The sequence below is a fragment of the Gadus chalcogrammus genome, chromosome 2 (genome assembly GCF_026213295.1).
Source record: "Gadus chalcogrammus isolate NIFS_2021 chromosome 2, NIFS_Gcha_1.0, whole genome shotgun sequence".
Taxonomy (NCBI): Eukaryota; Metazoa; Chordata; class Actinopteri; order Gadiformes; family Gadidae; genus Gadus; species Gadus chalcogrammus.
The window spans coordinates 1,812,312-1,827,439 of record NC_079413.1 but is presented as its reverse complement, the minus strand read 5'-3'; the positions used below and the strand labels follow the sequence as shown (position 1 = coordinate 1,827,439).

The 15,128-nt window shown below is 49.4% G+C and overlaps 2 protein-coding genes across 2 annotated transcripts; both read left to right on the top strand.

Moving 5' to 3' along the window:
• The first annotated feature begins 1,087 nt into the window (after positions 1-1,087).
• Positions 1,088-5,365, top strand: cd2bp2 (CD2 (cytoplasmic tail) binding protein 2). Its single transcript, XM_056611567.1, has 7 exons — positions 1,088-1,179; positions 1,402-1,480; positions 1,849-1,978; positions 2,216-2,373; positions 2,961-3,561; positions 3,783-3,868; positions 5,141-5,365. The coding sequence occupies exons 2-7, from the start codon at positions 1,406-1,408 to the stop codon at positions 5,249-5,251; spliced, it is 1,161 nt and encodes a 386-aa protein (XP_056467542.1). The 5' UTR covers positions 1,088-1,179; positions 1,402-1,405; the 3' UTR covers positions 5,252-5,365.
• Positions 5,366-7,174: 1,809 nt separating this feature from the next.
• Positions 7,175-14,715, top strand: prr14 (proline rich 14). The gene is made up of 8 exons (XM_056608364.1): positions 7,175-7,328; positions 7,453-7,521; positions 8,155-8,195; positions 8,697-11,696; positions 12,120-12,237; positions 12,622-12,731; positions 13,924-13,992; positions 14,400-14,715. Exons 3-8 carry the CDS (start codon positions 8,170-8,172, stop codon positions 14,713-14,715), a joined length of 3,639 nt encoding a protein of 1,212 aa, XP_056464339.1. The 5' UTR covers positions 7,175-7,328; positions 7,453-7,521; positions 8,155-8,169.
• The last annotated feature ends 413 nt before the right edge of the window (positions 14,716-15,128 follow it).

Here is a 15,128-nt window from a genome sequence, read left to right as displayed (position 1 = left end):
CCTCTCCCTCCTGCGCTCTCCGGTCCACCTGGCTGAGGGCGGGACGCGAACCAGCGGGGCGTGGGTTCCTTCAGCCTCCCTGGACCCCCGGTACCTGGGAATGAGAGGCTGAACTGCGGTGTGGTCTGGGATGCTTCCGCCTTTCTGCTCTCACTTCCCCGGCTGTGTGGGCAGCGTGTTTGATGCAGCTTTTTAAATATATATTTAAGTATAGCGAACCTCTTTTGTACTCAGTGGGTGGCGCTGCTGAACAGTACATAACCTTTCATTTTATCAGTTCTGGATGTGTGTGTGTGTGTGTGTGTGTGTGTGTGTGTGTGTGTGTGTGTGTGTGTGTGTGTGTGTGTGTGTGTGTGTGTGTGTGTGTGTGTGTGTGTGTGTGTGTGCTTTAAGCGACCTCCAATAAGTACATTTGTCAGACAAAAGAGTAACAACAATATCTCTGTCGGTACAGAAAGGAAGTTGCCAAGCACTAACAATCGCTAGGTTAACCCACTCCCCGTATACAATAAAGATAGCTAGCATAAGATGCTACATGAGGCCAGGGCTTACGACATATATAGTACAACAATGATGTGTGTGTGATCAAGCATCCTAGTCTTGCTAGGAGATGGCAGTCCACCTGCAACCCGATCCCCTCCAACACACTATCTTAATCAGTATACATAAGGCGGATAACATCCATTTAGTTACTTAATGACATTGTGCATTCATTGTTGTGTTAAGTCAAACAGCAGGTTGCCAGCCCCTTTTATGTGTACTTTGGAAGTTATTTTCTGATACGCAAACCCACCATTGCTTTCTCTTGAGGAAATTTAATATACCATCATAGAACACGGATGCCCTGATTTTAACAAAAATCTTTGGCTCCGTAAATATGTACAGTGAAACGCATTGCCTTCAGTAGAACTGAAGGCAAATAAAAGTAACCACACACCCCAAGATTAAGACGGTTTAATATCTGAAAATAATATTTTTTAATGTACACATTGACTTGTTGCTAACAAAAATGCAATAACATGTAAGATTGAGGTAACTTGGAATGTATTACCTGTAATTACACAGAAAATAATTATCGGCTCAAAACGTCGTCACTTCCGTTCCAAACCGGATGACGGAAATGGCGACAGTGTGAGCTTGTGTTGCGTCTCGTTTGTTTTTCCCTCATTTTTCCACCAGGTCTGTAAACACATTTTCAGATTGCAGGCTTTAAGTTTGTTGTTCTTGCTCAGCAAACGATCTACTGTGTTGAGAAACATAATCCACATTATTTCCGACTTGCATTGCTGTGTTTTGAGCGCTGAAATGCTGTCTGGTGAAGTAAACATTGACCGTCTGCGTTTTGAGAAGCCATTGAAACCCCTGAACTCACTTTAAGAATTTTATTTTGTCTACATCCAGCGCCATGTCTAAAAGAAAGGTCACTTTTGAGGACGGCAATGGGGAATTCGAGTTGGAGGAGGAGGTGCCCAGCAAAAAGGTACGCCAGGGTCTGATTTCACTTCTTAAAGTTTCTGAGCCCCATTTGATAACTAATTACTAACTATAGATGGGGTAATCTGTCCTGGGATCATCTATGTCGCTGCATAACATCTACTCGAGTTGCCAATATTGGATATTGGTCATTCAATCAATATAAATCACTGCCTTATCTTGATGCGTAGTAACGAAACTAACTGTTGGAAGTAGTGTTCATTCATATCCTCAACTAGCCTTGAGAAAACAAATCACTTCCTATTGATGCAATGTTTATATTATAACTTGAATAACTTTGCACTCCCCTTAACCAACTATAGTGATACATTCAAGACTTAACGTTTCGATTGTATTCCTCTTGTTGATGGTCAGTTATGCGAGGTTGTAGAAGGACCTGGTTCAAGGTTTAAGGGAAAGCACTCCCTGGACAGTGACGAAGAGGATGATGAAGAGGAGACCAAGACCAGCAAATATGACATGCTGGCCAGCGACGATGTGGAAGGTATGCTGTGTTTGCTGTGTTTTGAATTGATGTAACTGAAATGCTTCATGGGAGATTGATTGCTCCTGTGAAACCCATACACGACATATACACACAAGTGTGTTGTTGCCTCTCAATGCATACCCTCAAACAATGCAGGTTATGCAGACGCATATTGACGCTGAATAAAACCTCTTTGGATTATAATGAGCGAGACTCTCCACTGCTGCTCACCTCTGATTGGTGGCTTTCCTTCAGGCCAGGAGGGCGCCACGATAGACTGCGACGAGGGGATCCCCATCACACCGTTCAACCTGGACGAAGAGATGCAGGAGGGCCACTTTGACGCCGAGGGAAACTATTACGTCAAGAAGGACGAGGAGATCCGGGACAACTGGCTGGACAACATCGACTGGGTGCGTACCACGTCCAGCCTCCGTGATAATAAAAATAATAATAAATGGGACTTTAGTATAGCGCTTTAGTAGGACTCAAAGTCACTTTACACTTGGGGTTGATGGTAGTAAAACAGACACACAGGGGGGGAGGGCTAAGAGAAGGAAGTCAGTAGAGAAATGATGGGTCTAGAGGTGGGTTTGGAAAACTGAGGGACTCTTGAGCCTCTGATGTCTTGGGGGGGCTCTGTCTCCAAAACGGCGAAGGATCTGACTTGGGGGTGCAGAGAAAGCTGGCTGAGGTGGATCTGAGGGACCGAGAGGGTTGGTAGGGGGGGGGGGGGGGGGGGGGGGGGTCAGTGAGATATGGGGGAGCCAGTTGGTGAAGGGCTTTGAAGGTGAAGACCAGGATCTTGTTATCGATCCGGTGGGAGACAGGAGGCCGATGGAGGTCCTTTTAGGACGGGGGTGATGTGGTGCCGGGATTTGGCGTGAGTTAAGAGTCTGGCGGATGCATTCCGGACCAGTCTATTAATGGAGCGTGATGCGCTGTGTTGGGCGTTGGGTTCCCCCGCAGGCCTGTAATGGTTTCTCCCTGCGTCCCATAGGTGCGGATCAAAGAGCAGCCGCTGAAGCAGAAGAAGAAGGGGCTCTCGGCCAAGCGGCGGCGCCGGGTGGGCGACGAAGACGAGGCCGAAGAGGAGAAACAGCGCGAGGAGAAGCGGGCGGGCGGCGACAGCGGCGGCGAGGAGACGGAGATGGAGGCGGAGCCCGCCGAAGACCCGCTGGCGTCGTTCACGCAGCGGCAGCTGACCGAGGCCCTGGTGGAGATGCTGTTGCCGGGGGAGACGGTCGCCGCGGGGCTCCGTCGGCTGGGGGGCTTGGCGGGGAGGAAGAAGGGGAAGCTGAGGGGGGACGACGACGGCGGCCGGGGGGAGGAGCCGGCGCTCCAGCGCGACACGGAGAAGCTGGACCGGCTCACGGCGCTGGCCGACCGGCTGGTGGCGTCGGGGATGTTTGAGATCTATCAGCAGACTTGTGAGAAGCTGGCGTACCTCCTGAAGAGCCAGAAACTGTCCAGTAAAAAGCCCAAGCGGGGCGACGGCGGGGAGGACGAGGAGGCGGACGAACTCGACATGTTTGGGGATAAGTTCGACGAGAGTCACGGAGAGAAGGCCCAGGAGGGAGGGGAGGACGGCGACGAAGCAGGTAGCCAAGGCAACCAGCTTTATATGTTTTATTATATTTGATGATTGATGATATGATTTATTAATTGATATATGACGATTGGATGTATATCTATTAATGTATTTCTTATTTTTTGTAATTGTATGTTTTGACACCTTTTGTACATCAAGGCAATTTAGACTTCATTTTTTTTATATTAGTTTTAACACGACTATGTCTGACTGCTTTATTTATTTTCCCAGCTCCCCAAGGAGTCATGTGGGAGTACAGGTGGGAGAACGTGGACGGCTCCGAGCTCTACGGGCCCTTCAGCAGTCAGCAGATGCAGGTACGGCTTGAGACGCTCAAACAGGAAACATGAACTGGAAACAAACAAATAATAATAATTACGGGTGGGAAATAATCGATTCTTCGATGCATCGCTATTCTCTCTAGAGCGATTCCGTCTCGATGCAGATCAATTAATAATCTGGGGGGAAAAAAAGAGTGATACATTTAGTAATTTTAAAATTATTTAATTTATCTTCAGTGTGTGTTGGCCAATCTGATTTGTCATGACAAGATTGCGATACAACCTACACATAGCGTGCACATAATCTCAAAGCCAGTCACAAGAACTCCTTCTAATTCAAGAGCAGCTTTTCCTTTAATGACAGATTAGAAAGAAAAGAAAACTGAAACCTATTTTTTACATACTTCCATATTGTGTTGTAATGCAAGCTCCATTGATTATTGCATTGTTCATAGAAAGTCACAAAAGTGACAAAAGCTTTTTCTCTAATAAATTATTAGATAAGTTAATTCATCTGTTGATGTCTTTAATGATCATCACGAAAGTACGAAGGGAGTAGAAAACTCAGATGTATATATATTTTTTAAATCACACATGGAAATGTACACACATTTTTTTGCATCGATAATCGTTTTAGAATCTAATCGTTGACCTCATAATCGGAATCCAATCGTGAGGTGCCAGGAGATTCCCACCCCTAATAATAATCACATCTGAAACTCTGTTTATTTAAAGGGGTGATATTATGCCAAAAGGTGCTATTAGCTATTACAAGCTGTTTGAAAATCTGCCTTTTACTGTTTTTTTAGTGACATCACAAGTGGGAGAGTCCAACTAGATGTATTGTGGATAGATGAGCAACATTTTCTACAGTCCACTGTATAGGCTGGTGGACTGATTTATACAGCATACATATGGGTGGACACGCCCACTTGTGTTGGCATTAAAGTAGAGTTTCAAACGGCTTGTAATGCCTAATCTCACTTTCGCATGGTTTTATATCACCCCTTTAACCTGAGATGAACATTCTGAGCACTTCAGTACAAAAAATGTATTGCTCTCAAATTAGCCTCCCTTCCTATTTGTACACTTACATTTATAGGGAGATCTTTAGTTACATGGACTCTAAATCAATATTTACCACATTTATTCAGACGATGTGCTCATCTAGATTGAGTCAAAGGACGTGCATCAGTAGGGAAGATGCTTTGTGAATCCATCAATGTGTGTCTTTTCACAAAGGTAAGCGATGTGTTTAGCGTTGACCTCAGTCCAGATGGGAGTTCTCATCGTTCTTGTGCTCTACAGGGCTGGGTGGATGAAGACTATTTCAAAGACGGCGTCTACTGTCGGCGGCTGGACCAGGAGGGCTCTCAGTTCTACAACTCCAAGAGATTAGATTTTGAGCTTTATGACTAAAGTACCATGGATTCTAAATGTACACGGAATATTTACACAGCATCATCATCAATCTCTGTATCTTCTTAAAATCTGTTTTGTTTTTTAAATAAATGACTTAATTCGTCCTGTCACTTTGAGTACCTTTCATTTTTGGTGTCATAAAACACACAGAATCTGAATTAGATAAAAAATATCCTTTCAAAAAGTATGTCTATAGGGTTGGCAATTTTCATATCCTTTAGAAAATAACCAGTCAAGGATAATCGCCTCTCATGGGTGAATTTGGCTCTACACAGAACTGACAGTGTTTTGCATTGAGAGTTTGCAATACAAAATACTTCCATTAACAGAGCCAAGCACCCATCAGAAAGAAGGTAAACAAACAAACACCCACCCTTAGCAACCATCAAAACATTTGAGTCCGACCACATCAAGGTGAGTCGAGCATTGCCACGGTGATACATTTAATTAATCACATTTTAATATAACAGTTGATCGTCATCACTTCACATGCACCAACTTAGAAGTCAATCGAGGACAAAGACTACAACCAGAGCAATGGTTCTGGGTTTATTTAACGCTTGAGGATGCTCCCCTCCCATTGGTCACCTTTCTGGAGGGAGCGTCATGCGGAAGAAGAGCGGGAACTCTGATTGGCTGAGCCGGCAGTCACTGCGTGTTCATGTGAAACGGATACGTTGTAGGGCGCCGTCCGGTCCGGCTCGTCTCGCTCATCACGATGATGGACCATTAAGCGGTTGTCTATAAAGACAACCTCGGTGAGTACATTCATGGTAATAATATAGATGCTAAGCTAGATGCTAAGCCGCAGTGTACTACCTCTCTGCATCGCCCCCGGTGACTTAGACCAGGACGCGGGAGGAGGGAGTGGGAGCCCCGGGTGACAGTCCGGGGCCCCGGCTACTCCCTGGTGGTCCCACCGTGCAGCAGCATGGTATTCGGCAATGCATGTGATAAAGATACAAATAGAGCCAACATGCTGCCTGCAGGCTTATCATGAAGATACAGCCGGGCAGCTTGAACGTGATATAGATGATTATGTTAGTAAATGAAGGTTATGAGCCAAGTGTTATTGACTGTTAGACGTCAGGGTTCAAACAGCTTCCTTCCAGTAAATAGACAGAGCTGGGGTTGGATGTGGGAGGTATGTTTTTAAATGGGGTTCAGGGTGTGTTTCCAAGACGGTTTGAGGTTTAAAGTCGTGTTTGAACCGTTCAGTTTCCTTGAAGAAGAGATTTGTTGTGACTTGCTATTTGGCGCTAAACCTTTGCGGTATTGGTATTACTGGTTTTCCCAGTATCCTATTGATTTGGGTGGCCTGTGTTTACGTCGTGTGAAGATGGATGAATACCTTCTCTTTGCCTTACGAGCCTTTAAAGTATTTTATCCCTGTATCAAAAAATGAAGGAATATGTACAGTATAAAATAAGGTCGGGGAGACCTTTTCTCCTCGGATGTTTTTCTCATTTGTGGCAGTGCGTCATCTAGCATCCCCCGTGGTTCGACGTTGGGTTTACACCCTGCACGTGTGTTTGTTGTTTTATTGTTGTTTACAGACGACTACACACAGTCGAGAGAGAGCAAGGGGATGTTGACTTATTCCCCGGACCCCCTCCCTCCTGTAGTTTGTCTAATGGAGGAAGATGTACCCCCGAATCCTTTTTGCAGTGCACCCCCCCACAGTGAACCTCCTCTCCCTTCCCTCTCTTCCAACACTCCCAGGTATAGTTTCCAACACCTTTTCTTTCCTTTCCTGTGTTTGTGTGTTACCCCACCCTGCCTACTCTGCTGAATTGAGTCCTTCTCCATATTGGATCAAATGTAAACATTATTATGAGTGATTAGTTACTTACTCCTATTACAACCTGAGGAGCCTGTATCTAAGTCAACCTGAAACATATAGAATTTAATTATAATTCACAGCTGCGAGAATGATGGAAAACCCAACCGCCGTAGAGCTGGTTTGTGTAAACCACAGACGACCAGTAAACCCTGGTCTCAGATCAGCCAGACCGCAGCAAGGCCGCCCACACCAGTCAAGACCCCCACCAAGACAGCGGGGGCGACCTGCACGGTACACAGGCTTAGCCTTTCTTTTTTTTTTATGAATGACCGTCTGATGGACGTGTGTGTGTGCTGTTTAGTTCGTGCCGGTGTGTAGTAACAACACCACACTCCGTTGCACTGTTGGTCTGTAGGCCCCGGGGTTGCAGGATGTGTCCATTCAACTCGTGAGGGTGGATTCTCCCCCACGGCCACCGTCCCAGGTCAGTCCCTCTCCGTTCACTAGATGTGTGTGTGCTCGCGGTTTGTCTTTCTCAACTGGTGACTAATGGTTAACCGGACTGCATCTATACAGCGCTTTTCTAACAAGTGGCAACTCGAAGCTCTTTAAAATATTGCCTAACATTCACCCGTTCATGCACACATTCACACACCGACGGCGGAGTCAGCCACGCAACGGAGAGCTCGTCAGGAGCTGTCAGGGTGAGGTGCCTTGCTCAGGGACACCGCGACACTGAGCTTCAAACTAGCAACCTTCCTGTTATTACCACCCAACCGGCTCTACCTCCTGAGCCACATGCCGTCCTATTGTTGTGTTTTAATCTGTCTGGGTGAAGATGTAAAGACAGCTGGTCTCTGTTTACTTATCTCCTGTAGCAGAGCATGTACATTACGACCGACGATAAAGGGTGGACCTACACAATGAAATTGTGTCGGGGTTAATTGAGAGTGGTAATCCTCCTTCACGGTCGGCTGCCTCTGACACAAATAAGCAGTCACGCACCGCCTTGGGCCGACTGAACCCACACATCCCAGAATAGGCCGTGGGGGTCGGCTGCCTTTGAATAGAAACGACATTTCTGAACTTTATAATCTGAAATGTTGACTTTTTGCAGATCGCAGCACCTGACATGGATGTGTCGCCATTTCCATCAAAGTGAGTACTATTGGTCATATGTTTGAAGCTTGAAATGCATCATCTGTTGGCGATGTGAAATTTGTTGTTTCAATTGTTTGAGGAGAGCATTACTTCTTTAATTTGATTTATGTGTGTCTTCACGACAAATTGCAGGAAAGACAATCCGTGATAAGGGCTTTTCTCTTGGATGTGGAATGAGTGTATCGCAGACAAAATGGAGAGGGAAATATTTGGAAGGAGAAAGTCACTAGGCGACGTCTGTGTTTTTAGAATGACTGAAAGCCAGTCTAGCTGTTTTTCCCATGACCGTCTATATTTGAGGTAGGCTGTCAAATGGCCGAGAATAATATTTGTATTGATATTCAATTATTTATAGAAACCCTTGGGAATGTCATTTGTGTGCGTGCGTGCGTGCGTGCGTGCGTGCGTGCGTGCGTGTGCATACGATTGAAAGTGACAGATATGTTTTACTGCCAAAGGTCAAACCATCTTGTCTCTGTTTCTCCCTCTCGGGCACAGAGAACCGAGTTCCACCTCAGAAAATGGATCACCGTCCCCGATACAGAATGAGGAGAAACCCTTCGCTACCCGTATGGATTTTAGCAGTCTGCCCTTCAACAAACCCCTCCCAGACCATCCAGAACGAGCCCCCCCGGACCAGGACATGGGACTGGAGGTGAAGACCCCCCCCGCCAAATCCAAATGGGTCATCGGCCCGTTCTTTCAGTCCTTCAAGTCAAAAATGGCGAGTTTCAGCGAGATCGTCATGAGTCCCGTGAAGCTCTTCACAGCACACAGCCCTCCCGATTCCGCCAGCCTCGCCGACGATCCAGATCCATCGGACCGGCCGGAGGTCAGACCGGACCGGTCCAACGGCTGTGAAGGTCAAACGGTAGATGACGGTCTGAACGACGACACCCTGCCGTGGATGCCTCCTTCGGCATCGAAAGGGCTGACGGTTGAGGAGGAAGACGAGGAACATCTCCGCGCCGCGTCGCTCGAGCGTTCTCCGACGAAACCCTCTGAGGTGAGCGATGCGGCCCGCGGCTCGGTACCGGTCAGCAGACCACCGGCGGCAGACATGGAGACCAACGACGACGAGCCGGTTCCTCTGCCTCCGCTTACCCCGGAAAAACACCCAGAACCCAGCAGATTCATCAGCATGGAGAGAAGAGCCCAGAGAAGCAAGCGGCTGGTTCAAACGAAACCCCTTTACTCGCACTCATTGAACAGATTTGTGCTACGGAGCAAATCTTTGGACATTCTCCCCTGCAGAGAGACGCAGGAGGCTAGCTGTGCTGAGCCTCACCACAGACAGTTCTCTGTTGAGTGTACGGTGGAAGCCACCATTGGGGACCTAAGCAATGGCGATGTCCTCTGTCTGGATCATTGTATTGAAGGGGACTGCAGTGAAAGCTGCAGCAGCCTCTCTGTTAGGAAAAGCCCACGGAACTCTGCCAAAGAGGGAGCCAACGGTGCATTAAATACAATCTCACAAACTCTTCCTATTGGACAAGGACTGCCGGAGGCGGGCCCAGGCTCTGATCCGGTCGGACGCATCGGGAAAGCCAAGAGAAGATTGACTCTTGATCCTCAGCCACGAGGCGACGCTCGCTTGAAAAACAGGAAAATAACCCGATCGGATAAAAGCACAGAAGATCCGATAAACGTAGACGTAAGTCTGCATGTCACGGAGGACAGCGCAACCAGCCATTTGAAAGAGCTCCGGAACGACCTCTCGTCGAATGGCGTTCCTGTCTCGGAGATGAAGCTGAACCCGCGGGCTAAGAAGGTGCATCTTCTGAGGCGGATGCAGAAGAAGGGAACAAGCCAACCGGAAAGTCTATGTGCACCTAAAGAACCCACGTTGCACCGTGAAACTGAAAACCCCACTCCTGTGGTTGTTGCTGTTGACGCGTCGCAGCCCGGAAACACGACGTCGGATAACTTCACAAACAAACCCCTCAACACCAGGAACCCCCGGGCGGCAACCAAGAAGGGCATCTCGAAACCCGGCTCGCGTAAACCAGACTTTAAATCTGACCGTATGGATTTGGGAACGTCGGCGATGACCACTTGCACGCGAGACGCCGACGACGAGCGGCCGTGTCCGAACGTCCCGGACCAGCCCGTGGAGACCGTGCTCTGTGGCCCCCAGGTCCCGCTGCCCGCTCGGCCCTCCGGTTTGGGCAGGAAGCGGGACCTTTCGCCAGAGTGTGACGCAGACGTTTCCTCAAGTCTGAGCACGTTAACAAACATGAACCAAATGCCTAAGCCGGCGAAACGTGCGGCAGTTTGTAAGCAAGCACGTCCGACTAAAGCGCGGGGCGTGGCCGTGGACCACACCTCCGAGGCCCTGTTTGGATTAGATTCCGTCTCCGCCGTCCTGGATGTCCCTGTGACTGCCAAGAGGCGTCGGAAAACCGGAGTCTGGAGGCCCAAAAAGGACTGTGGTGAAGCCGACGACCAATCGTCGCATGCAGTAAACCCGGCGCCACACACGCAGCGTGTAAACGGTCACCGGGGGAATCACTGGAAGCACAAGACCATTCCCGCGCACGGAGGCGAAAGGGACGATGTTCTCGGTAGCGCTGAAGCTTCCGTCCAGGGGGCCGGGCGTCGTACGCAGGGCGCGACCGCCAACGGGCTCCTCGGTGTCCCGTCGGCCGAGTCGACGCACGGCAAAAGAAGCGTGAAGGTAAACCACACGAGGCAGGAGAGCCGAAGGAGGAAGGAAAGGCTGCTGTTCGGCGCCGACGTCTTCGAGGAACACGCCGTCGAGGAACGGGGGACCGGGAGGACCGACCTGAGGGAGCTGGACTTCACCTCCTCCTCCAGGGTCCTCCGGCGCAGCGTCTCCTGTCCGGAGATCCACTCCCTCCACCAGCACCACGCCCTGTGGCCCTCCCCTCTCTACTCGCCCCAGCCCAGCAAAGGACGTGACGCCCACCAGTACCACCACCACCCCCACCCCCACCCCCACCAGCCGCTCCACGATGTCCACCGGCTGCCACGCGTCCTCTGCAAGCCCCGGCGCACCCGGCGCCACACGGTCAGCACCGCGGAGGTGGCCCGGGAGATCGCCCCCTTGTGTCTGCGCAAGGAGGTGTACCCCTCCAGGAGGTCCGGGGGGCCGGGCGCCACCGCCCCGGCCTCCCCCTTCTCGCTCTCGGCCCTGGCCTCCTGTTTCCTCACCAGCCCCATGGCCTTCCTCTCCCGGCGGCTGGACGGGAAGAGCGCCACCGCGGCGGCGGCTAACTGTGCTAGCACCGCGGTGGCGGCGGCGGCTAACTCCCCTGGCGCACACGGACACCACTTCTCGCCGTCGCCGTCGCCGTCCACCGACTCGTTCCACTCTGCCGCCTCGTCCCCCTACGTGGCCTCCTCCTCCTCCTCCTCCTCCTCCTGTGTTTTCACCACTGCCTCTCCAGCGTCCGTCTCCTCGTCGCCGTGGCGACTGTTTCCCGGGTTCCACGCGAGGGCTGACCCCCCTGCGGTCAGCGTGTCCCCCGTCCACAGGTACGCTGTCCCCCCTCGCTACCTTCTGCGTGTCGTGAACTCGTGTTCAGACGTTAAAGACTGGTTTTCCTTATCCTCAGTGTAAGGCTACACCCTCCTGCATAGAGCTGTAGAGTGGCAGCATTTATTTTCCATCTCCAGATTATTTTATTTATGAAATTGGGTTAGTGACTGGATTTACATGGATGATCAATTTTAGTTTATGGACATTCTACATTGACAAAAAGTTGACCTCTGATGTTGAGGGGGGGGGGGGGGGGGGGTTAAAGGCATTCTGGGTCGGAGAATGGCTCACTGGAGCAGTTAAACGTTTTAAACAATATCCAAGTGTTTTAGCCTGTATTATTCCTTTTAAACATTCATATATATATATATATACATACACACTAGACTCGTGTTAATTGTTGATTTGTCATGGTTCAGCGCGGCCTCCCAGATGCCCATAGAGAGCGAGGCGGAGAGGACCGAGGAAGAGGAGGGTGAAGACACACACTACCGCCGGCAGTTTGAGGAGAAATCCCTGTCGGACTCCGAGATCAAGGTACAAAGAAAAACTACCGTGCATGTGGTTTCACGGTGCTCCCGTGGTCTTGTTTCTTTAAAAAAAACTGAGGCCTTGGAGGGCGAGACCGCAGAAAGATCTTTTGGTCTTTTCTTTCTTGGTCGGAATAAGTGTGTAATGTTCACAGCTGCGACATTTATGTCGAAATAAACAAAGAAACGTCCTCCTAGGACGTCAAACAAGACATAGAACCCTCTAATTCACCAGCCAAATTCAGAAGGTGTTGTTTCAATGTCTTATTTGACCCGTTTACCCTTTGACCAATTCACACGGCTTTGTTTCCATAATCTGTTGCACTCTCTATGCAATGGTCAGGCCCAGTCACCCAGATCTCCTTTTTTAACGTGCATCAACCCTTTACAGGTGGTGAAAATTACCGAAGAAAGAGGCAAGGTTTCATCCATCCGAATCCGCAAAACCCGTCCCAAACCGCAGAACAACCTCACTCCCATGGGGCTGCCCAAGGCCATCAGGTACGTACTGCTGTACAGACGGGGTCTAGGGTTAGTCTTCTGAAACAAAAGATGTCTGTTTCAGATCCCCCCCCCAGGAGGGGGACATTTAGGAGACGGAACAGAACAGACACATGAAACGGCCGTCTCTTGTTATTTTGACGGCTAGACTCGGGGAACTGTATCCACATGCGTTTCTGCATGCATAAGTTATGGACTGTATGCGTGTTCAGGATACCATGCTGTGAGCACACGCCGTGTATTCACTGCCTGAGGTAACGGGAGCATGTTGGGTGGAAGTTTGCATAAATCGGACATCATTTTGTTTGTGCGAACAGTTCTAGTGAAAGTAGAGTATTTGCAGGATGCAAATGATAAAATGGTTACAGGTCGGTTTTTGACCAATATGAACAGTGCAGTAAGTGCATCCTCGGATCCTGAACACAGACATTATTGTAAGGGTGTTTCGATGTTCAGTAAAGGTTTATTTTTCTATGCGTGTGTGGACAGTAAGGCTCGTGGGGGTTGGTGAGGATCAGGGTAGTCTAGCCAGCACACAGACAATGTTAATCCCTGTTAGAAGAGTGTTGTAATATACATTTCTGGAGTTCCTAAGGAGAGTTATGGAGGGGCCCTGTCCCTCAGGGCTGACGTCATCGTGGAAATGTCTGCACTGGAAAGTAAATTCAGTCCATCTCGGTTGCCTTTGTTGCTGATTAGTTTTTGGTTTGAGGTGTAGTCCTTAGAGACAATATTACGGCTGGATGTTTGCGGTTGATAACGTATCCGGGTGCGCCTCAACCCACATTTATACTAGGCATGGCAACTTTATTCATCTAGCACTTTTCATACACGAGGCAGACTGAAAGTGCTTCACATACAATAAAATGAAACAATAAAATAAAATAAAATAGATAAGTAGAAGAAAACAAAGGAAAAACTAGCAAAAGGCAAACGAATACCAAACTGCGTTCTGCAGTACTTTACCGCATAGATTGCATGACAGGTGTGGCTTCAAAGCTTTTTCCCCCAACACCACATGTTTAACCCTTGGCCCCCATGAGACCCTGAACCTAAGCCATTTACAACCCTTCTTTATCACTCCTTTACGGCACCGGCAAGCGCCAATCGTTGTTTCATGTGTGTGCGCGCACATCTTATAATCGGCTCCTCGTAATCACGATGTCAACCACTGGTGTCTGTTTCCCCAAAGGCTGAAGAAGAAGGAGTTCAGCCTGGAGGAGATCTACACCAACAAGAACTTCACCGCGCCTCCAGAAGGGTAAGATCAAGCACATTTTTGTATCGATATCGAATCGGAAAACTGTTCTCTTGCAAATGGCAACAATGTACCAAAAAAGATAAGGCATCGAACATTTATTTTAAAAATATGAATGTACATTTGTTTGGTAGAATTACATCGAAGGGCCTTTGGCAGATGCTTTTATCCAACGCGACGTACAAGAAGTACATTTGTCAGAAGAAAGAGAAAAGTCAGTTTATCGCTGTCGGTACAGTAAGGATACTCATAGACACAGGACACCTCACAACTCCGCTAGGAGGAGCTAGGGGATCGAACTAGCAACCTTCCGGTTACCAGCCAACACACCCCTGAGCCACAAGCTCGCCCCTGCCCCGGGATCCCCCGCCGAGGTCCCACTTCATATCAGGCCGTCTCTTCCCCTCCAGCCGTCTGGAGACCATCTTCGAGGTGCCACTGAGCCGCCGCAACGGCTCCACCTCTCTGTTCGGCCAGCGGCGCCTGAAGCGCGCCGTGGAGTTCCCCGAGGCGGGGGAGGCCCGACGACCGAAGAAGCCGCTCGGGGGCGGAGCCGGCGGCGGCGGCGGCGGCGTCAGCTCGGCGGGCAGGCCCCGGCGCGGGGGCTACCAGAGCGCCAAGGAGACCCCGTCTCTGAGCGCCCAGGACGTGGACTCGCTGCTCTGTGCCAAGCTGGACCAGCTGGACCTGCTGCTGACGCTGAACAACGGGGGGGCAACGCTGTAAAGCCAGCCGCTAAGGTAGCTGACAAATTAACTGTCCCTTTTCGTCAGTTAGTTTATCAGTGTAGCTAGTCGCTAAGCTAACTGACGAAGGGCAGTTAGTTTAGCGACTCTGTATAGCGAGTCGCTAGGCTAACTGACGAAAAGCAGTTAGTTTAGCGACTCTTTATAGCGAGACGCTAGGCTAACTGACGAAAAGCAGTTAGTTTGGCGACTCTGTATAGCGAGTCGCTAGGCTAACTGACGAAAAGCAGTTTGTTTAGCGACTTTGTATAGCGAGTCGCTAGGCTAACGGACGAAAAGCAGTTAGTTCAGCGACCCGCTATGCAGAGTTGCCCCCAGTTAGCTTAGCGACTCTGTATAGCGGGTTGCTAAACTAACTGACGCAAAAGAGCAGTTAATGGCTGCTGTTTTGGC

Excerpts from the sequence above, each read along its gene's own strand:
- cd2bp2 (XM_056611567.1), top strand. The coding sequence starts at position 1,406 with ATGTCTAAAAGAAAGGTCACTTTTGAGGACGGCAATGGGGAATTCGAG. Across the intron at positions 1,979-2,215 it reads GGCCAGCGACGATGTGGAAG|GCCAGGAGGGCGCCACGATA; the intron begins GTATGCTGTGTT and ends GCTTTCCTTCAG. Across the intron at positions 3,869-5,140 it reads TCAGCAGTCAGCAGATGCAG|GGCTGGGTGGATGAAGACTA; the intron begins GTACGGCTTGAG and ends TGTGCTCTACAG.
- prr14 (XM_056608364.1), top strand. The coding sequence starts at position 8,170 with ATGGATGTGTCGCCATTTCCATCAAA. Across the intron at positions 12,238-12,621 it reads TGTCGGACTCCGAGATCAAG|GTGGTGAAAATTACCGAAGA; the intron begins GTACAAAGAAAA and ends AACCCTTTACAG. Across the intron at positions 12,732-13,923 it reads GGGCTGCCCAAGGCCATCAG|GCTGAAGAAGAAGGAGTTCA; the intron begins GTACGTACTGCT and ends GTTTCCCCAAAG.